Here is a 22,520-nt window from a genome sequence, read left to right on the forward strand (position 1 = left end):
AAATAAACAGGAAATGACCTGAAATTAACAGGAAGTGACTTGGAAAAGCCCCAAAATCAACAGTGAAAACAGAACATTTTCAAAATAAAATAAAAACATAAAATAAATTTCTTCTCATTTTCAAGCAAAGCAGTGTTGAAAATCAGTGCCCGAGACGGCGGCAACCCTCCCCGGAGCGCCACCCTGACTTTGAGCGTGAAAATGGTGGCGTCATCTCCCGGCGACGGCCTGGCTTTCGAGGCGCCGCTCTACCGGGCGGAGGTCGCCGAGGACGCCCGTCGCAACTCTGGGCTCATCCGAGTGAGCGTCCGCGGGGCCCCTGGCGTCTCCCCACTCTACTCCCTGGAAGAGGATCCGGGCTCCCTGCCGCCCCCTTTCGGGATCCATCCTCAAAGCGGTCGCTTGTACTTGCGCGACGAGCTAGACTACGAGCGAGAGCGGACGTACCGCTTCCGAGCGGTGGCCTCGGCGGGCGGGGCCCGGGCGACGGCGGCGGTGGAAGTCCTGGTGCTGGACGTCGACGACAGCGCGCCGGTTTTCAACGAGGCCGAGTACTTCGCGGCCGTGACGGAGGGACCGCCGCCTCGGGGTCCGGCGGTACGGGTGACGGCCACCGACCGAGACTCCGGAGAGAACGCCCGGCTGTCCTATGTCCTGCTTTCGGGCGTGAAGTTCTTCCGCGTCCATGCCGAAACAGGTACACGTGCCTACTGCGCAAACAACTAACCGCATGCTAACGTTGAATCTACAAACGGAGCAGTCAAAATCTGTTTTGTCGCGGGCCACGTTATGGTTTCCTTCAGAGGGCTGTTATTGTGCCCAACCCTTAGAAATATTTATAAATATCATTTAGCTGCTGTTGACGGCGCTAGATGTCCAATTGGACAGGGAATAAATGATCAAAATTGACAGAAAGTGGAGAGACAGCGAGAAACAAAAGTGGTATTTGTCATGTAGCAAAATGGATTTTGCCATATGGCGTTTTTTTCTTTGCCATGTGGCAAAATGGATTTTGGTGTGTGGCATTTTTTTTGCCATGTGAAAAAATGGATTTTGCCATGTAGCATTTTTTGCCATGTGTTTTGCCATGTGGCATTTTTTCTGTGCCATGTGGCAAAATTAATTTTGCCATGTGGCATTTTTATTGATATCTGGCAAAATGGATTTTGGTTTGTGGCATTTTTTTGCCATGTGGTAAAATGGATTTTGCCATGTGACTTTTTTTTTTTGCCATGAGCCATTTTTTTGCCATGTGGCATTTTTTATTGGTACGTGGCAAAATGGACTTTGGTTTGTGGAATTTTTATTTGCCACACGGCAAAATGGATTTTGCCGTGTGGCATTTTTTTTGCCATGTGCAAAACTGATTTTGCCATGTGGCATTTTTTCTTTGCCATGTGGCAAAATGGATTTTGCCATGTGGCATTTTTATTTGCCATTTGGCATTTTTTTGCCATGTGGGAAAATGGAGTTTGCCATGTGGCATTTCATTTTTATTTATTTTTTGCCATGTGGCAAAATGGATTTTGCCATGTGGCATTTTTTCTTTGCCATGTGGCATTTTTTTGCTATGTGGCAAAATTGATTTTGCCATGTGGCATGTTTTTGTGCCATGTGGCAAAATGTATTTTGACATGTGGCAAAATTGATTTTGCCATGTGGCATTTTTTTTGCCCTGTGGCAAAATGTATTTTGGCATGTGGCACTTTTTATACGTATGTGGCAAAATGGATTTTGGTTTGTGGTATATTTTTTGGCTTCATCATTTTTCCGTTGATTTCGGTGCATTTCCAGGTCACTTCCTGGTGTGCAAAAGGGATTTTGCCACGTGGCTTTTGTTGCCATGTGGCAAAATTGATTTTGCCATGTGGCAAAATTTATTTTGACATGTGGATTTTTGTTGTTGTTGGTATATGGCATTTTTTGGGGGGTATATGGCATTTTTGCAGGCCATGCACGTCTATGCCATTGACGGCGATACACATTCAAATTTTCCATTGATTTTAAATGGCAAAAAACGTGTGGCTATGATTTTTGACTATACACTTACCATTAGAGCACATTGACATTCAACTGGCACCCAAGTAAGGCTATGCCATTGACTAATGGTGAGTGTATTGTCAAAAATCACAGCCACACTTGTTTTTCTGCCATTTAATATGAATGGAAAATTTGGACGTGCCTAGCCGTCAATGGCATCGACGTGCATGGCCTGCAAAAATGCCATACTCTCCAAAAAATGCCATATACCAACAACAACAAAAATCCACATGTCAAAATAAATTTTGCCACATGGCAAAATCAATTTTGCCACATGGCAACAAAAGCCACGTGGCAAAATCCATTTTGCACACCAGGAAGTGACCTGGAAATGCACCGAAACCAACGGAAAAATGATGAACGATGAAAAGGAAGCGACCCAAAATCAAAATGAACAACTACGTTCATCGGCCGCTCCCGGTCCAAATGGATTGGTCGTCTAGTGCCGCCTATGGCAGCCGTTGAGTCCATGGAAATGGCATCTTATAGTTTACTTGTTTATTTGATGAGTGGATTCGTGGCAGACATCTTTCCAATCAATTCAGAAAAAAAACATTTTGCTTGTTTTTGTTCCTGCGGCGCGCAGGTGAGATCTTCAACTGGGTGGAGTTGGACCGGGAGCAGCGGAGCCAGCACACTTTGGAGGTGATGGTCAGCGACCGAGGCAGCCAGCGACACAGCGCCACCGCCCGCGTCCACGTCCTGGTTACCGACGTCAACGATAACCCGCCGCGCTTCGTGCACCCGCCGGCTAGCCCGGAACGTCACGTCCAGGTTAGCGGTGTTTTATATGTCATTTACCAGTCACTTCTTGTTAATTTTGGGGCATTTATGGGTCACTTCCTGTTGGTTTGGTGGTATTTACAGTTGGCTTCCTGTTGATTTTGGAGCCCACCTAGGTCACTTCCTGTTATTTTTTGGTCACTTCCTGTTGGTTTTGGGGTGTTTATAGGTGGCTTTTGGGGGATTTACTAGTGGCTTTCTGTTGAATTTGGGCCACTTCCTGTCGATTTTGGGGTTTTCTTGGGTCACTTCCTGTTAATTTTGGTGCATTTATGGGTGACTTCCTGTTGATTTTGGGTCACTTCATTTCCTGTTAATTTTTGGGTCATTTCCTGTTGATTTTAGGTCACTTCCTGTTAATTTTGTAGCACTTATGGGTCACTTCCTGTTGATTTTGGGACACTTCCTGTTGATTTTTTCCTGGGTCACTTCCGGTTGAGTTTGGCGTTGGCTTCCTGTTGAACTTAGATCACTTCCTGTTAATTTTGGTGCATTTGTGGGTCACTTCCTTTTGATTTTGGGTCACTTCCTTTTGATTTTAGGTCACTTCCTGTTGATTTTGGGCTATTTACAGGTGGCTTCCTGGTGAACTTAGGTCACTTCCTGTTAATTTTGGGGCATTTATGGGTCACCTCTTGTTGATTCTGGGTCACTTCCTGTTGATTTGGGTCACTTCCTGTTGATTTTAGGTCACTTCCTGCTGATTTTTTCCTGGGTCACTTCCTGTTGAGTTTGGGTTGGCTTCCTGTTGAACTTAGATCACTTCTTGTCAATTTTGGTGCATTTATGGGTGACTTCCTGTTGATTTTGGGTCACTTCCTGTTAATTTTTGGGCATTTATGGGTCACTTTCTGTTGATTTTGGCTCACTTCTTGTTAATTTTGGAGCACTTATTGGTCACTTCCTGTTAATTTTGAGTCACTTCCTGTTGATTTAAGGTCACTTCCTGTTGATTTTTTCCTGGGTCACTTCCTTTTGAGTTTGGGTTGGCTTCCTGATGAACTTAGATCACTTCCTGTCAATTTTGGTGCATTTATGGGTCATTTCCTGTTGATTTTGGGTCACTTCCTGTTGATTTTAGGTAACTTCCTGTTGATTTTGGCCTATTTACAGGTGGCTTCCTGTTGAACTTAGGTCACTTCCTGTTAATTTTGGGGCATTTATGGGTCACCTCTTGTTGATTCTGGGTCACTTCCTGTTGATTTTAGGTCACTTCCTGTTGATTTTTTCCTGGGTCACTTCCGGTTGAGTTTGGCATTGGCTTCCTGTTGAACTTAGATCACTTCCTGTTAATTTTGGTGCATTTGTGGGTCACTTCCTTTTGATTTTGGGTCACTTCCTGTTGATTTTAGGTCACTTCCTGTTGATTTTGGGCTATTTACAGGTGGCTTCCTGGTGAACTTAGGTCACTTCCTGTTAATTTTGGGGCATTTATGGGTCACCTCTTGTTGATTCTGGGTCACTTCCTGTTGATTTTAGGTCACTTCCTGCTGATTTTTTCCTGGGTCACTTCCTGTTGAGTTTGGGTTGGCTTCCTGTTGAACTTAGATCACTTCCTGTCAATTTTGGTGCATTTATGGGTGACTTCCTGTTGATTTTGGGTCACTTCCTGTTAATTTTTGGGCATTTATGGGTCACTTTCTGTTGATTTTGGCTCACTTCTTGTTAATTTTGGAGCACTTATTGGTCACTTCCTGTTAATTTTGAGTCACTTCCTGTTGATTTAAGGTCACTTCCTGTTAATTTTGGGGCATTTATGGGTCACCTCTTGTTGATTCTGGGTCACTTCCTGTCAATTTTGGTACATTTATGGGTGACTTCCTGTTGATTTTGGGTCACTTCCTGTTAATTTTTGGGCATTTATGGGTCATTTCCTGTTGATTTTGGGTCACTTCCTGTTGATTTTAGGTAACTTCCTGTTGATTTTGGCCTATTTACAGGTGGCTTCCTGTTGAACTTAGGTCACTTCCTGTTAATTTTGGGGCATTTATGGGTCACCTCTTGTTGATTCTAGGTCACTTCCTGTTGATTTTGGGTCACTTCCTGTTGATTTTAGGTCACTTCCTGTTGATTTTTTCCTGGGTCACTTCCTGTTGAGTTTGGGTTGGCTCCCTGTTGAACTTAGATCACTTCCTGTTAATTTTGGTGCATTTATGGGTCACTTCCTGTTGATTTTGGGTCACTTCCCGTTGATTTGGGGCTATTTACAGATGGCTTCCTGTTGAACTTAGGTCACTCCCTGTTAATTTTTGTGCATTTATGGGTCACCGCCTGTTGATTCTGGGTCACTTCCTGTTGATTTGGGGGTATTTACAGGTGGCTTTCTGTTGTATTTGGGTTACTTCCTGTCGATTTTGGGGTTTTCCTGGGTCACTTCCTGTTGGTTTGGGGTTATTTACAGGTGGGTTCCTGTTGAACTTAGGTCACTTCCTGTTAATTTTGGGGCATTTATGTGTCACTTCCTGTTGATTTTGGGTCACTCCCTGTTGAGTTTAGTTCTCTTCCTGTTAATTTTGGGGCATTTATGGGTCACTTTCTGTTGATTTTAATTCACTTCCTGTTGATTTTTTCCTGGGTCACTTCCTGTTGAGTTTGGGATGGCTTCCTGTTGAACTTAGGTCACTTCCTGTTAATTTTGGTGCATTTGTAGGTCACTTCCTGTTGATCTTAGGTCACTTCCTGTTAGTTTTGGTGCATTTGTAGGTCACTTCCTGTTGATTTTGGGTCACTTCCTGTTGAATTTAGGTCACTTCCTGTTGATTTTGGGGTATTTACAGGTGGCTTCCTGTTGAACTTAGGTCACTTCCTGTTAATTTTGGGGCATTTATGGGTCACCTCTTGTTGATTCTGGGTCCCTTCCTGTTGATTTTGGGTCACTCCCTGTTGATTTTAGTTGCTTCCTGTTAATTTTGGGGCATTTATGGGTCACTTCGTGACTATTTTAGGTCACTTTCTATTAATTTGGGGTCACTTTCTGTTGATTTTAATTCACTTCCTGTTGATTTTTTCCTGGGTCACTTCCTGTTGAGTTTGGGATGGCTTCCTGTTGAACTTAGGTCACTTCCTGTTAATTTTGGTGCATTTGTAGGTCACTTCCTGTTGATTTTGGGTCACTTCCTGTTGATTTTGGGGTATTTACAGGTGGCTTCCTGTTGAACTTAGCACACTTCCTGTTAATTTTGAGGAATTTATGGGTCACCTCCTGTTGATTCTGGGTCACATCCTATTAAGTCTGGGGTATTTACAAGTGGCTTTTTGATGTATTTGGGTCACTTCCTGTCAATTTTGGGGTTTTCCGCGGTCACTTCCTGTCGGTTTGGGGTTTTTTACAGGTGGGTTCCTGTTGAACTTAGGTCACTTCCTATTAATTTTGGGGCATTTATGGGTCACTTCCTGTTGATTTTGGGTCACTCCCTGGTGATTTTAGTTCTCTTCCTGTTATTTGGGGGGCATTTATGGGTCACCTCCTGTTGATTTTGTGGTATTTACAGGTGACCTGTTGATTTTGGTCACATCCTGTTAAGGTCATTAAAGGTCACAACATGTTTAATTAATGGATCACTTCCTATCGATATTAGGTCACTTCCTGTTGATTCTGGGACATTCGTGGTTCACTCCCTGTTGATTATTGGTTCCTTTCTGTTGCTTTTTAGACACTTCCTGTTTTCAGTGCAATATGAGGAAGTCTTTTTTTTTTTTGTTTGTTTTTTTGTCACATTCGTTCACTCAATTTCTCCCAGTCCAAATATTGGACGTCTAGCGCCACAATGGCAGTGTCCAAGAAAAGGGTTAAAAAGAATTGTACGTTTATTTGTTTTGTATTTTGATTGGCAGATATCATCCGGAATACCAAAAGGATCCCTTGTGACAAACGTATTTGCCAAAGATTTGGATGCGGGAGAAAATGGAACAATCACTTTTACGTTGCTGAGTGGTAAGTATCGCTCAGAGGAAGTCGTTTCAATGAACACATTGGCTGCGCCATTAACGGCGCTTCAAGTCCAATCTGTTTGGAGCGGGAGGACTGGGCTTGAGAAATAAGCTAGTTCTGATTTGAATGTCAATACATTGACCTTGATGGGAACTTGGCCCCTACCAACATGGCCGCCCTGAGGTCATGAATGCTCTTTTCATGCTTCGGCGTGCTTCATCGCTAGCAGCTAACAAACTATTGTGATGTCACAGTCGGCGCAGGTGGTGAAAGTTTGCCACATTTCGAGATTGACGGTGAGAGCGGCGACATCACGACCACATCGCTGTTCGAGCGCAGCGTCCAGGAGACTTACCTCCTCCGGGTGACGGCCAAGGACGGCGGATCGCCGCCACTAGAGGGCACTGCGCGCATTCACTTGCAGGTACATTTAGTTTAGCATACGCCGTTTTTCCGAGAAGGCTCTTTATGCGGTTTGCGAAACGTGGGCGTGTCTGGAAATGGGGGCGAGTTTTATCATATGTCACAACAAAGCGCCAACAAAGGTTGTTACACAACGGTATGCCTAAAAATCTCCCAGATTTACACTTACCAAATTTTTACGTTCTTGTGCTCAAAAATCATGGGCCCACTAGCTACCTTATGCTAGCTAGCGTCGACAATGGAAGTTGTGTTTAGGGTATAGACCACGTGCCAGTGACCAATCACCAGTAACGCCCTCATTTCCAGGCCCGCCCCCGTCTCGTTAGCTACAGACAGATACCTCATGTCAAGCAATTGCACACTTTAGCCAGCAGAGAGCAACTTTGACACATTTCTCCAATTGTATCATAATAACTGGCCAATTAGCTAACTTCCGCAAGCTAGTGTCGACTTGGGCGTGGTTGGGGTTAGGGTTACAAATAGGGTAAGCGATAGACCAGGTGACAGGGACACATGACGGGTGACGCCCTTATTTCCAGACACGCCCCATCTTGCTAGCTACAGACAGATAACGCTTGTCAAGCAATTGCACACGCTAGCTTATACTAGATAGGGTTGACAGCGACGTAGTTCAGGTTAGGGTTCCGAATAGGGTGAGAACTAACCATTAACATGTTACCAGTGACGCCCTCATTTATAGACACGCCCCCTTGCTACAGACAGGTACGATAGATTATAAAGCATGTCGGAGCAGTTGTGCTAATTTGCTAGCGGAGTGCAATATTTCGTGTGTTTCTCCAATTGTATCGTAATTATTGGCCAACTGGCTTATGCTAGCTAGCGTTGACCGCAATGTACTGTAGTTGTGGTTAGCGTTATGAATAGGGTGAGAACTTGCCAGTAACACGTTACCAGTGACACTTTCATTTACAGACACGCCCCCTTGCTACAGAAAGATGTCGAAGCAATCGTGCTAGTTTGGTAGCAGAGTGCAATATTTCAAATGTTTCACCAGTTGTATCCTTATCATTGGCCGACTAGCTTATGCTAGCTAGCACTGACAGCGACGTGACTGAGGTTAGGGTTCCAGATAGAGTGGGCACGTGCCAGTGACACGTTACCAGTGACGCGCTAATTTACAGACACGCCCCTGCGCTACAGACACATACAATAGATTGGAGCGTATGTCGGCGCAATGGCTAGCCAACTAGCAATTACTGGCCAACTAGCTAGCTTGTGTCGACAGTGCGTAGATGAGGTTGGAGTTAAAAATAGGGTGAGCTTTAGACCATGTGCCAGTGACACATTACCAGTGATGCCTTCATGCCCCCATCTTGCTAGCTACAGAAAGATATGGTTGATTATTTCTCATTTTAAAATTGCACGAGTTTGCCAGCAGTGAGCAACATTTGACGTCTTTCTCCAATTGTATCCTAATCATTGGAAAACTAGCTTATGCTTGCTAGTATTGACAGCAACGTGGTTGAGGTTAGGGTTCCGGATAGGGTGAGAACTTACCAATAACATACTGCATGTCGGAATAATTGTGGTAATTTACTAGCAGAGTGCAAAATTTCATGTTTCTCCAGTTATATCCTAATCATTGGCCAACTAGCTTATACAAGCTAGCATTGAAAGCGATGTGGTTGAGTTTAGTGTTCCGAATAGGGTGGGCACATGCCAGTAACACGTTACCAATGACGCCCTCATTTACAGACACGCCCCCTTGCTACAGACAGGTACGATAGATTATTCCGCATGTCGGAACAATTGTGCTAATTTGCTAGCAGAGTGCAATATTTCATGTTTCTCCAGTTGTATCCTAATCATTGGCCAACTAGCTTATGCAAGCTAGCATTGACAGCGATGTCGTTGAGGTTAGGGTTCCGCATAGGGTGAAAACTTACCACTAACATACCGCATGTCGGAACAATTGTGCTAATTTGCTAGCAGTAGAGGCGTGCATAATTTCGTGTTTCTCCAGTTGTATCCTAATCATTGGCCAACTAGCTTATGCAAGCTAGCATTGACAGCGATCTGAATAGGGTGGGTACGTGCCAGTAACACGTTACCAGTGACGCCCTCATTTACAGACACGCCCCCTTGCTACAAACAGGTACAATAGATTATCCCGCATGTCGGAACATTTGTGGCTAATTGGCTATCAGAGTGCAATATTTCAGAGTTTTCTCCATTTGTATCCTAATCATTGGCCAACTACTTTATGCTATCTCGTGTTGACAGGTACGTGGTTGATGTTAGGGTCCCGAATAGGGTGGACACCTGCGGGTGACACGCGCCAGTGACCCGTTACCAGTGATGCCCTAATTTACAGAACCGCCCCTGTGCTACACATACAGTACAATAGATTATAGCGCATGTCGGAGCAATGGCTAGCCAACTACCAATTACTGGCCAACTAGCTAGCTTGTGTCGACAGGGCGTAGATGAGGTTGGAGTTAAAAATAGGGTGAGCTATAGACCATGTGCCTGTAACACATTACCAGTGATGCCTTCATGCCCCCATCTTGCTAGCTACAGACCAATATGGTTGATTCTACCTCATATCAAGCAATTGCACAAGTTTGCCAGTAGAGAGCAACATTTGTTTGTTTCTCAAATTGTATCCTAATCATTAGCCAACTAGCTTATTCTAGCTAGTGTTGACTAAGATGCATGGTTGAGGTTAGGGTTATAAAACAGGGTGAGCCATAGGCCATGTGTTAGTGATGCCCCCACCCATTTCCGGATGCGCCCCCGCCTCGCAACCTGAAGCAGACCCTTCTCCATTACCCTACAGGTGTACGGATCAGAGGAGCGAGCCTCCTCCCCAGTTGTGAGACATCTGCGAATCCGAGAAGATGCATCGCCGGGCCCTGTGATCGGTTCGGTGGGCGTCCCGTCTCTGGGAAAGAACATAGACTACTCGGTCATGGAGGACGACGAGGACTCCCCTTTCGGTGTGGACTCCCGTTCGGGCGATGTCTACGTCCGCCGGCCTTTGGACTATGAGGCAACTGCCCAGTACTCGCTGGTCGCTCTGGCCGAAGACCGGGTTGGCCGGAACATCACGCTGAGGGTGCTGGTGACGGTGGAGGACGCCAACGACCACACGCCGTGGTTCCCCGACAATCTGGCGGCGTTCGCCTTAAGAGAGGACGCCCCTCTGGGCTCGCTGGCGTTTGCCTTTTGCGCCACAGACGGGGACGGGACGTACCCCAACGGCGCCCTGCACTACTCCGTGGCGTCGCCCCCGGGCTTCCCCTTTCTATTGGACCCTCGGAGTGGTAGACTGACGGTGGCGGCGCCCCTGGACCGCCGGAGACGCCCAACCTACACCTTCACTGTGACGGCCAGCGACCGAGCGGAAAGGCCGCTAGAGCGGCGGAGCGCGTCGATAACAGCGAGGGTCTTTCTGCTGGACGTCGGTGATAAGCGTCCCACGGAAGGGAGTCTCATCCACCGTTCGGTCCCCACTGATGCGGACCATCCAGAAAATAGGACGGCGGCCTACGTCAACCTGGCAGGAAACCAAAGAGGCTTGTTCACTCTGGAAGAAAATACAGGTACGAATGAATATCTCTCTTAATATATTATATTAAATGAAACTCCCTTGTTAGTTTTACAGTACTATGGGGTCACTTCCTGTTGATTTTTGGTTACTGCATGTTGATTTTGGGGTAATTCAAGGATTTTTTTTGTCAAACATAGAGTAATGAGATTATTCTGGCTGTTGTACAGAATGCCGATTGACGGCCATGTGCGTCCAAATTTCCCATTCATTTTCAAGGGCATTTACATTGCATTGACCTGGTATTACCAGGACATGTCCCCAAAATGTCCCCAAATCAACAGGAAGTGTCCTGATATCACTAGACATGTCCTCAGATCAACAGGAAATGACCTGATATCAATGGGACATGTCCCCGAAATTCCCCAAATCAACAGCAAGTGACCTGCTTTGACTAAGACAGGTCCCCAAAATGTCCCCAAATCAACAGGAAGTGACCTGATATGACCAGGACATGCGCCTGAAATGTCCCCAAATCAACAGGAAGTGACCTGATATGACCATGACATGTCCCCGAAATGTCCCCAAATCAACAGGAAGTGACTTGATATCACCATGACATGTCCCCAAAATGTCCCCAAATCAACAGGAAGTGTGACCTGATATGACCAAGAAATGTCCCCAAATCAACAGGAAGTGAACTGATATGACTTGGACATGTCCCCGAAATGTCCCCAAATCAACAGGAAGTGACCTGATATGACCAGGAAATGCCCCCTAAATGTCCCCAAATCAACAGGAGGTTGACCTGATATTGTCCCCCAAATGTCCCCTAAGCAACAGGAAGTGAACTGATATCACTAGGACATGTCCTCAAATCAACAGGAAATGACCTGATATCAATGGGACATGTCCCCGAAATCTGATATGACCAGGACATGTCCCCAAAATGTCCCCAAATCAACAGGAAGTGACCTGCTTTGACTGAGACAGGTCCCCAAAATGTCCCCAAATCAACAGGAAGTTACCTGATATGACCAGGACATGCCCCCGAAATGTCCCCAAATCAACAGGAAGTGACCTGATATGACCAGGACATGTCCCCAAAATGTCCCCAAATCAACAGGAAGTGACTTGATATCACCATGACATGTCCCCAAAATGTCCCCAAATCAACAGGAAGTGTGACCTGATATGACCAGGAATTGTCCCCAAATCAACAGGAAGTGAACTGATATGACTTGGACATGTCCCCGAAATGTCCCCAAATCAACAGGAAGTGACCTGATATGACCAGGACATGTCCCTGAAATGTCCCCAAATCAACAGGAAGTGACCTGATATCAACAGGACATGTCTCCAAAATGTTCTCAAATCAATAGGAATTGACCTGATGTGACCAGAACATGTCCCCAAATCAATAGGAAGTGACCTGATCTTGTCCACAAAATGTCCACAAATCAACCTGGGTGTGGCTGATTTCTGTATCTCCCCACAGCAAAGGCCCATAGTAATCTTTCCAGAAATTGCAGTTTCTAGTTTTTTTTCTTTTATCTTTCAGGAGGACATCCCGTCGTCTTTCCCATCACCTCCATCGACGCGCCGGTCCAAGACGACGACGATGAGCGCACACAGCCCTACCACGTCACCGTCCCGGAGGACGCACCCATCGGTACCACGCTCCTGACCTTCTCCGCGTCCGACCCCGAAAACACGCATCTGGACTACGTCCTCTCCGCGGGAAACCGGGAGGGGCTTTTCCGCTTGAAATCCGAAACCGTCCGCTCAGAGAACGGGACGAATAAGATGGGGCGCTTGGTACTGCACAGTTCACTAGACCGCGAGACCGCAGACCACTATGTGCTTACGGTGAGAGCGAACCGTCGAGGGACAACAACACATCCAGCTGGTTACGCCGTGGTAACGGTGACCGTTTCGGACCGGAACGACAACCCACCGCTGTTCTTCAGCGCAGAGTATCGCGTCCGAGTGGCAGAAAATGCCCCCGCGGGTACCGGCCTGGTACGGGTCAGCGCCAGCGATCTCGACGCGGGAGTCAACGCTAAGCTACGCTACGACATCGTCTCTGGTAATGGCGGAGGACGCTTCCGGATGAACCCCGGGTCCGGACTTATGGCACTCGACGCTCCGCTAGACTACGAAGAAGAGACGGAATACATCTTGACGGTTCGGGCGCGTGACGGTGGCGACTCTTCAGAAGCAGGGAATCTGGCGTTCACCACGGTTTTTGTGGCGGTATCGGACGAAAACGACAACGGTCCTTTCTTTGCCTTCCCTGAGTTGAACTGCTCCGTGTCGGAGAACCTCCCGACGTCGACGCGTGTCTGCTCTGTCCAGGCCGTGGACAAAGACACCGGCGCCTACGGGCGACTGACGTACTCTGTACTGTCTTCCTGTCCCGAAGATTTGGCCGAAACGCCCTTGGCTGTGGATCCCCGGTCCGGTGACGTCCGCACCCTCCGGTCGTTGGACTACGAACACCGACGCGAGTACTGCTTTGTGGCAGAAGCCCGGGATGCGGGCGACAAGACGGCGACGGTGCGAGTACGCATCTCCGTCAAAGGAGAGGACGAGTTTGATCCTGTCTTCACACAGAAGCGGTATCGCTTCTTTTTACCTGAAGGCGCAGAGCCTGGCCGTGCCGTTGGCTTTGTTACGGCGCTGGATGGGGACGGGGGCGCCGAAGGGAAGGTGGAGTACTCTCTCTTGGACCCGTCGCCGTTCATCTCCGTGGACAAAACCCTGGGAGCTGTGTATGCGTTGGGCGCGGCGGAATTGTCCGTGTTCGCTGCGAGCCCCCGACCGGGTTCCAGGAAAGCATCCTGTCGGGTTTCGGTGGAAGTCTCGGGTCCAACCTGGGCGCTCAGCCACCACGTGCTCGGTCTGAGCGTCTCGCTCGCCGCCGTCCTCTTCTCCCTGCTCGTCTTCGCGGGTCTGGTGCTCAGATCCAAAGTTGAACAAGCCGCCCCAAAAAAGACAGCCGCCGTCCCGGATCTGCCGGACCGTGGCTTCTCCGTGCGGCACATGAAACCTGTAGTCTTGACCGAAAACCGCCACACGCCGTCCGACCGGAGCGGTCGTGGCTCGGCGGAAGGCGAGTCGGTCGAGGACCAGGAAATCCAGTGGATCAACGGGGGTCACTTGTCAGAGAAACCGCTGGGAAGGATCCGAGAAAGGAATTCGGATGGGGATTGTTCGCCCTCCCCGGACGAGGGCTACGCATGGGAGCGCCTTCTGGACTGGGAGCCCGGCTTCCGGACATTAGCATCGGTCTTCGCCGACATCGGGATGCTCCCGGACCGAGGGGAGCCGCCTCCCCTCATCACGTCGGTGGCTCGCCCGGGGTTGCGGAGTGTGCGTCCCCGCCCACCCCTGGCCAGGAACACGGGGCTCACGCCGACGGCCATGACGCCCACGTTCTCCCCTTCGCTGTCGTCGCTCACCGTCAGGAGTCCCGGCGCCTCTCCGGTCATATCGGACACCAGGCTGGACTCGGGGCCCCCAACCGCCAGCCTGCTGGAGGCGGAAATACAAGTGTGAGGGACAGGTTCTTGTCGGCCATCCAACCAGAAATATTACGAGAAGATTTAGCTGGTCGGTTAACATCCATCATTTGATAGACATTTGGGGTAACTTCCTCTTAATTTGAGGACATTTCGAGGTCACTTCCTGTTGATTTGGGGGCATTTCAGGGAGTTCAGGGTGACCCAAAAAAAAGTTTACACTGCCATAATACAGCTTAAATGCCATGTTTATTCATTTTAGAATTAGAATTTAATCACAAATTATACATTATTGTAAAGAACATGTACAGTACACTCTATTTTTCAATGTGTCCTCCCTTAAGTGTCACAACAGCCTCCAGGCACCTGCGGAACGCTTGACAGGTCTTCTTTATGTAGGATGCTGTCATCTTTTCCCAAGATCTAACAATGGACCTCTCCAAGGCTGCCACAGAAGTTTGTGGCTTCTTACAGGCACTGTCCTCCACAGTTTCCCATATGCTATAATCCAGGGGATTGAGATCTGGACTCTGGGGTGGCCACATATCACCTTGTCAATCAACTTTTTGGTCCGCACAGATCGGCACTTCCAGACCCAGGTTTTGGTGAGGCTGTTCCAGTATCTTTCAGCTTCTTTTTAACTTTGTAGACTGCACATCTGGATATTCTCAGATTTGCTGCAATCTCAGTAGGTGTCAGACCGGCACGCAGCAATTCAGGTACAGCTAAAGTTTTCTTCATTTTCAGCAAAAGCACAGGAATTGTAGAGACGAGAGATTACCAGCTGCATTGAGTGACCTTAATGAATCACTTAAGCATGACAACCTATTTAGATATGTTTCAATGGCTTTTAAACAAGCAGTCAACTGAGTGTGAACTGTTTTTTTGGGTCACCCTGTATGTATGTTTTGTATGCTTGTATGTATGTATGTATGTATGTATGGATTGAAGATTGTATGTATGTACTGTATGTATGTATGTATGTATGTATGTATGTATGTATGTATGAAGGTATGGATATATGGATGGATGTGGCATGTATGGATTGAAGTATGTACTGTATGTATGGGTGTATGGATTGAAGTATGGATGTATGTATGTATGTTTTGTATGCATGTACTGTATGTATGTATGTACGTATGGATTGAAGATTGTATGTATGTACTGTATGTATGTATGAAGGTATGGATGGATGTATACATGGATGTATCTATGTATGTATTGTATGCATGTATGTATGTACTGTATGTATGTATGGATTGAAATATGTATTTATGGATAGATGGATTGAAGTATGTATGTACTGTATATATGTGTGTATGGATTGATGTATGTATGTATGGATGGATGTATTGTATGGATGGATGGATGGATTGAAGTATGTATGTACTATGTATGTATGTATGTACAGTATGTATGGATTGAAGATTGTATGGATGGATGTATACATGTATGTATGTATGTATATGTATGTATGTATGTATGTATTGAAATATGTATTTATGGATGTATGGATTGAAGATTGTATGTATGTGTGTGTGTGTGTGTGTATTGAAGTATGTATTTATGGATGTATGGATTGAAGATTGTATGTATGTATGTACGTATGTATGTACGTATGTATGTGTGTATTGAAATATGTATTTATGGATGTATGGATTGAAGATTGTATGTATGTATGTATATATATATATGTATGTATGTATGTATGTATGTATGTATGTATGTATGTATGTATGTATGTGTGTGTGTATTGAAGTATGTATTTATGGATGTATGGATTGAAGATTGTATGTATGTATGTATGTATGTATGTATGTGTATTGAAATATGTATTTATGGATGTATGGATTGAAGATCATATGTATGTATGGATATGTATGTGTGTGTGTATTGAAGTATATATTTATGGATGTATGGATTGAAGATTGTATGTATGTACAGTATGTATGAAGGTATGGATGATGGATGGATGGATGGATAGATGGATGAATGTATACATGTATGTATGTATACATGTAGGTATGTATGTATGTATGTGTGTATTGAAATATGTATTTATGGATGTATGGATTGAAGATTGTATGGATGGATGGATGGATGGATGTGTGTATTGAAATATGTATTTATGGATGTATGGATTGAAGATTGTATGTATGTATATTAGGGCTGTCAAACGATTAAAATTTTTAATCGAGTTAATTACAGCTTAAAAATTAATTAATCGCAATTCAAACCATCTATAAAATATGCCATATTTTTCTGTAAATTATATATATATTCTGTAAAATAAATTGTTGGAATGGAAAGATAAGACACAAGATGGATATATACATTCAACATCCGGTACATAAAGACTGTAGTGGGCATTTCACTCTACTGTCATTTAAATCTGTCTGTGCTCTCCTCACTCCGAAGCGTCTACGTTTTCCAAAGCTAGACAGCTAGTGAACAACGCCTTAATAATTAGACTTCTTCCTTTTTCATCTGATTTATTAATTAAATGGCCTCAAACCATTGTCCTCTTTAGACCGTCGTAAAACTACAAAAAGTACACAAGCATTGCATTAGCAACAACGTTAGCTTAGCACGCTATACAGGTTCACTAAACATAAAAAGCGTCTCATACAAAAAATAGAACATTTCGCTTACTAACATAATATGTACATTCTTTACAACAACCATACTTACGGACAAATTTGTCCAAGGATCATATAAGCACAACATTATCAGCCCGAGACGTCATGCAGCCATAATGAAGAAAAGAAGAAAATAATAAACCATGTCGCAAAGCGACCACAAGAGTTCACTGTTGGACAGCATAAAAAGCCTTGCTGTAAAACTTACCAAAAGGCAGAATACTTTCTGAGCGGGACATGTGCTTTAATTGCGTCAAATATTTTAACGTGATTAATTTAAAAAATTAATTACCGCGCGTTAACGCGATAATTTTGACAGCCCTAATGTATATGTATGTATGTGTGTGTGGATTGAAGTATGTATTTATGGATGTATGGACTGAAGATTATATGTATGTATGTGTGAAGGTATGGATGGATGGATGGATACATGTATGTATGTATGTATGTATGTATGTGTGTATTGAATTATGTATTTATGGACGTATGGATAGAAGTGGTATGTATGTATGTTTGTATGTATGTATGTATGAAGGTATGGATGGATGATGTATGTATGTATGTATGTATGTAGGTGTGTATTGAAATATGTATTTATGGATGTATGGATTGAAGATTGTATGTATGTATATATATATGTATGTATGTGTGTGTATTGAAGTATGTATTTATGGATGTATGGATTGAAGATTGTATGTATGTATGAAGGGATGGATGGATGGATGGATGTATACATGTATGTATGTATGTATGTATGTATGTGTGTATTGAAATATATATTTATGGATGTATGGATTGAAGATTGTATGTATGTATGTATGTATGTATGTATGTATGTATGTAGGTGTGTATTGAAATATGTATTTCTGGATGTATGGATTGAAGATTGTATGTATGTATGTATGAAGGTATGGATGGATGGATGGATGGATGGATGGATGGATGGATGGATGGATGGATGGATAGATGTATGTATGTATACATGTATGTATGTATGTATGTATGTATGTATGTGTGTATTGAAATATATATTTATGGATGTATGGATTGAAGATTGTTTGTGTGTATGTATGTATGTATGTATGTGTGTATTGAAATATGTATTTATGGATGTATGGCTTGAAGATTGTATGTATGTATGTATGAAGGTATGGATGGATGGATGCATACATGGATGTATCTACAGTATGCATGTATTGTATGCATGTATGTATGTACAGTGCCTTGCAAAAGTATTCGGCCCCCTTGAACCTTGCAACCTTTCGCCACATTTCAGGCTTCAAACATAAAGATATAAAATTTTAATTTTTTGTCATGAATTAACAACAAGTGGGACACAATCGTGAAGTGGAACAACATTTATTGGATAATTTCAACTTTTTTAACAAATAAAAAACTGAAAAGTGGGGCGTGCAATATTATTCGGCCCCCTTGCGTTAATACTTTGTAGCGCCACCTTTTGCTCCAATTACAGCTGCAAGTCGCTTGGGGTATGTTTCTATCAGTTTCGCACATCGAGAGGCTGACATTCTTGCCCATTCTTCCTTGCAAAACAGCACGAGCTCAGTGAGGTTGGATGGAGAGTGTTTGTGAACAGCAGTCTTCAGCTCTTTCCACAGATTCTCGATTGGATTCAGGTCTGGACTTGGCCATTCTAACACCTGGAGATGTTTATTTTTGAACCATTCCATTGTAGATTTGGCTTTATGTTTTGGATCATTGTCCTGTTGGAAGATAAATCTCCGTCCCAGTCTCAGGTCTTGTGCAGATACCAACAGGTTTTCTTCCAGAATGTTCCTGTATTTGGCTGCATCAATTTTAACCATCTTCCCTGTCCCTGCTGAAGAAAAGCAGGCCCAAACCATGATACTGCCACCACCATGTTTGATAGTGGGGATGGTGTGTTCAGGGTGACGAGCTGTGTTGCTTTTACGCCAAACATATCGTTTTGCATTGTGGCCAAAAAGTTCAATTTTGGTTTCATCTGACCAGAGCACCTTCTTCCACATGTTTGGTGTGTCTCCCAGGTGGCTTGTGGCAAACTTTAAACCAGACTTTTTATGGATATCTTTGAGAAATGGCTTTCTTCTTGCCACTCTTCCACAAAGGCCAGATTTGTGCAGTGTACGACTGATTGTTGTCCTATGGACAGACTCTCCCACCTCAGCTGTAGATCTCTGCAGTTCATCCAGAGTGATCATGGGCCTCTTGGCTGCATCTCTGATCAGTTTTCTCCTTGTTTGAGATGTTTAAAGCTTGGGAAATCTTTTTGTATCCAAATCCGGCTTTAAACTTCTCCACAACAGTATCTCGGACCTGCCTGGTGTGTTCATAATGCTCTCTGCACTTTAAACAGAACCCTGAGACTATCACAGAGCAGGTGCATTTATACGGAGACTTGATTACACACAGGTGGATTCTATTTATCATCATCGGTCATTTAGGACAACATTGGATCATTCAGAGATCCTCACTGAACTTCTGGAGTGAGTTTGCTGCACTGAAAGTAAAGGGGCCGAATAATATTGCACGCCCCACTTTTCAGTTTTTTATTTGTTAAAAAAGTTGAAATTATCCAATAAATGTTGTTCCACTTCACGATTGTGTCCCACTTGTTGTTAATTCATGACAAAAAATTAAAATTTTATATCTTTATGTTTGAAGCCTGAAATGTGGCGAAAGGTTGCAAGGTTCAAGGGGTCGAATACTTTTGCTAGGCACTGTATGTGTGTATTGAAATGTGTATTTATGGATATATGGATTGAAGATTGTATGTACTGTATGTATGTATGTATGTATGTATGTATGTATGTATGTATGTATGTATGTATGTGTATGTATGTATGTATGTACAGTGCCTTGCAAAAGTATTCGGCCCCCTTGAATCTTGCAACCTTTCGCCACATTTCAGGCTTCAAACATAAAGATATGAAATTTAATTTTTTTGTCAAGAATCAACAACAAGTGGGACACAATCGTGAAGTGGAACAACATTTATTGGATAATTTAAACTTTTTTAACAAATAAAAAACTGAAAAGTGGGGCGTGCAATATTATTCGGCCCCTTTACTTTCAGTGCAGCAAACTCACTCCAAAAGTTCAGTGAGGATCTCTGAATGATCCAATGTTGTCCTAAATGACCGATGATGATAAATAGAATCCACCTGTGTGTAATCAAGTCTCCGTATAAATGCACCTTCTCTGTGATAGTCTCAGGGTTCTGTTTAAAGTGCAGAGAGCATTATGAAAACCAAGGAACACACCAGGCAGGTCCGAGATACTGTTGTTGAGAAGTTTAAAGCCGGATTTGGATACAAAAAGATTTCCAAAGCTTTAAACATCTCAAGGAGCACTGTGCAAGCCATCATATTGAAATGGAAGGAGCATCAGACCACTGCAAATCTACCAAGACCCGGCCGTCCTTCCAAACTTTCTTCTCAAACAAGGAGAAAACTGATCAGAGATGCAGCCAAGAGGCCCATGATCACTCTGGATGAACTGCAGAGATCTACAGCTGAGGTGGGAGAGTCTGTCCATAGGACAACAATCAGTCGTACACTGCACAAATCTGGCCTTTATGGAAGAGTGGCAAGAAGAAAGCCATTTCTCAAAGATATCCATAAAAAGTCTCGTTTGAAGTTTGCCACAAGCCACCTGGGAGACACACCAAACATGTGGAAGAAGGTGCTCTGGTCAGATGAAACCAAAATTGAACTTTTTGGCCACAATGCAAAACGATATGTTTGGCGTAAAAGCAACACAGCTCATCACCCTGAACACACCATCCCCACTGTCAAACATGGTGGTGGCAGCATCATGGTTTGGGCCTGCTTTTCTTCAGCAGGGACAGGGAAGATGTTTAAAATTGACGGGAAGATGGATGCAGCCAAATACAGGAACATTCTGGAAGAAAACCTGTCGGTATCTGCACAAGACCTGAGACTGGGACGGAGATTTATCTTCCAACAGGACAATGATCCAAGACATAAAGCCCAATCTATAATGGAATGGTTCAAAAATAAATGTATCCAGGTGTTAGAATGGCCAAGTCAAAGTCCAGACCTGAATCCAATCGAGAATCTGTGGAAAGAGCTGAAGACTGCTGTTCACAAACACTCTCCATCCAACCTCACTGAGCTCGAGCTGTTTTGCAAGGAAGAATGGGCAAGAATGTCAGTCTCTCGATGTGTCAAACTGATAGAAACATACCCCAAGCGACTTGCAGCTGTAATTGGAGCAAAAGGTGGCGCTACAAAGTATTAACGCAAGGGGGCCGAATAATTTTGCACGCCCCAGTTTTCAGTTTTTTATTTGTTAAAAAAGTTTAAATTATCCAATAAATTTTGTTCCACTTCACGATTGTGTCCCACTTGTTGTTGATTCTTGACAAAATATTAAAATTTTATATCTTTATGTTTGAAGCCTGAAATGTGGCGAAAGGTTGCAAGGTTCAAGGGGGCCGAATACTTTTGCAAGGCACTGTATGTATGAAGGTATGGATGGATGTATACATGGATGTATACATGAATGTATACATGGATGGATGGATGGATGTATTGTATACATGGATGTATGTACTGTATGTATGTATGGATTGAAATATGTAATTATGGATGATGGATTGAAGTATGTATGTACTAAATGTATGTGTGTATGGATTGATGTATGTATGTATGGATGGATGGATTGATGTATGTATGTACGGATGGATGGATTGAAATATGTATTTATATATGGATGGATAGATGGATGGATGCATTGAAGTATGTATGTGCTGTATGTATGTGTGTATGGATTGATGTGTACATGGATGTATGTATTGTATGCATGTATGTGTGTATGTATGTATGGATTGAAATATGTATGTATGTATGGATTGAAGATGGTATGTATGCATGTATGTACAGTGTATCACAAAAGTGAGTACACCCCTCGAATTTCTGCAGATATTTAAGTATATCTTTTCATGGGACAACACTGACAAAATGACACTTTGACACAATGAAAAGTAGTCTGTGTGCAGCTTATATAATAGAGTTCATTTATTTTCCCCTCAAAATCAGTCCCCACTTCCCACCTGTGCTTCTTGTATTTTTTGTGTGCTTGGATGTTGCAGCTGAACTCCATTCAAATTTTCTGTAAATGCTATTATTTTTTTTCTGTTGTTGTTTGAACTTGTTACTTTTTTATACAGTATAGTCAATTGTGCACTTCTGTTTGCTGGGAGCTGAACTTGATAAAAACACGCTTCACCAATTTTCTCCTGACTAATCCATCAGTTCTTTTGGAGTTTATGTAGGTATGTACATATGTATGTATGGTTAGAGTTTGTAGTTATATTCTATACTTATACAATACTTCAATCCATACAAACACATTTATACGTAAGTACATACACACAAATACATGCATGCATGCATATGTAACCGGTGTGTCAGCGCCGCCCCGCGTTCCGCTCCCACCTCTGACCAGGCCGGGATGCGAACCTGCGCCCCACGACGCTCCCACTCGGCAGGCAAGGACGGTAACCACTGCGCCAATAAAGCTCGAGCCAACGGTGCAGCCGCTAGCGTCCTTATATGAATGAATCGGCAGGGAGGTTTCCATGCTCCACAATGGACCTGCGTGTACCCGTTACACCTAGATACATACATGCATTCATTTATACA

The 22,520-nt window shown here is 44.0% G+C and overlaps 1 protein-coding gene across 2 annotated transcripts in view; it reads left to right on the forward strand.

Moving 5' to 3' along the window:
* Nucleotides 1–22,083, forward strand: part of dchs2 (dachsous cadherin-related 2) — a 48,559-nt gene extending 26,476 nt beyond the window's left edge. Inside the window, exons 8-14 of one of the 2 annotated variants that reach the window (XR_009064281.1) lie at nucleotides 126–697; nucleotides 2,627–2,814; nucleotides 6,658–6,757; nucleotides 7,009–7,178; nucleotides 9,978–10,743; nucleotides 12,250–15,223; nucleotides 21,345–22,083. Coding sequence is in view for 1 of the 2 variants with exons in the window: in XM_057844705.1 (XP_057700688.1) it covers nucleotides 126–697; nucleotides 2,627–2,814; nucleotides 6,658–6,757; nucleotides 7,009–7,178; nucleotides 9,978–10,743; nucleotides 12,250–14,249 (3,796 nt within the window). In the remaining variant the exon portion in view is untranslated. Of the gene's footprint in view, nucleotides 1–125; nucleotides 698–2,626; nucleotides 2,815–6,657; nucleotides 6,758–7,008; nucleotides 7,179–9,977; nucleotides 10,744–12,249; nucleotides 18,128–21,344 lie in introns of those variants that run through there. The other variant, XM_057844705.1, reaches the window with a different exon arrangement.
* Nucleotides 22,084–22,520: the final 437 nt, after the last annotated feature.

This window comes from Corythoichthys intestinalis, chromosome 8 (genome assembly GCF_030265065.1).
Source record: "Corythoichthys intestinalis isolate RoL2023-P3 chromosome 8, ASM3026506v1, whole genome shotgun sequence".
Taxonomy (NCBI): Eukaryota; Metazoa; Chordata; class Actinopteri; order Syngnathiformes; family Syngnathidae; genus Corythoichthys; species Corythoichthys intestinalis.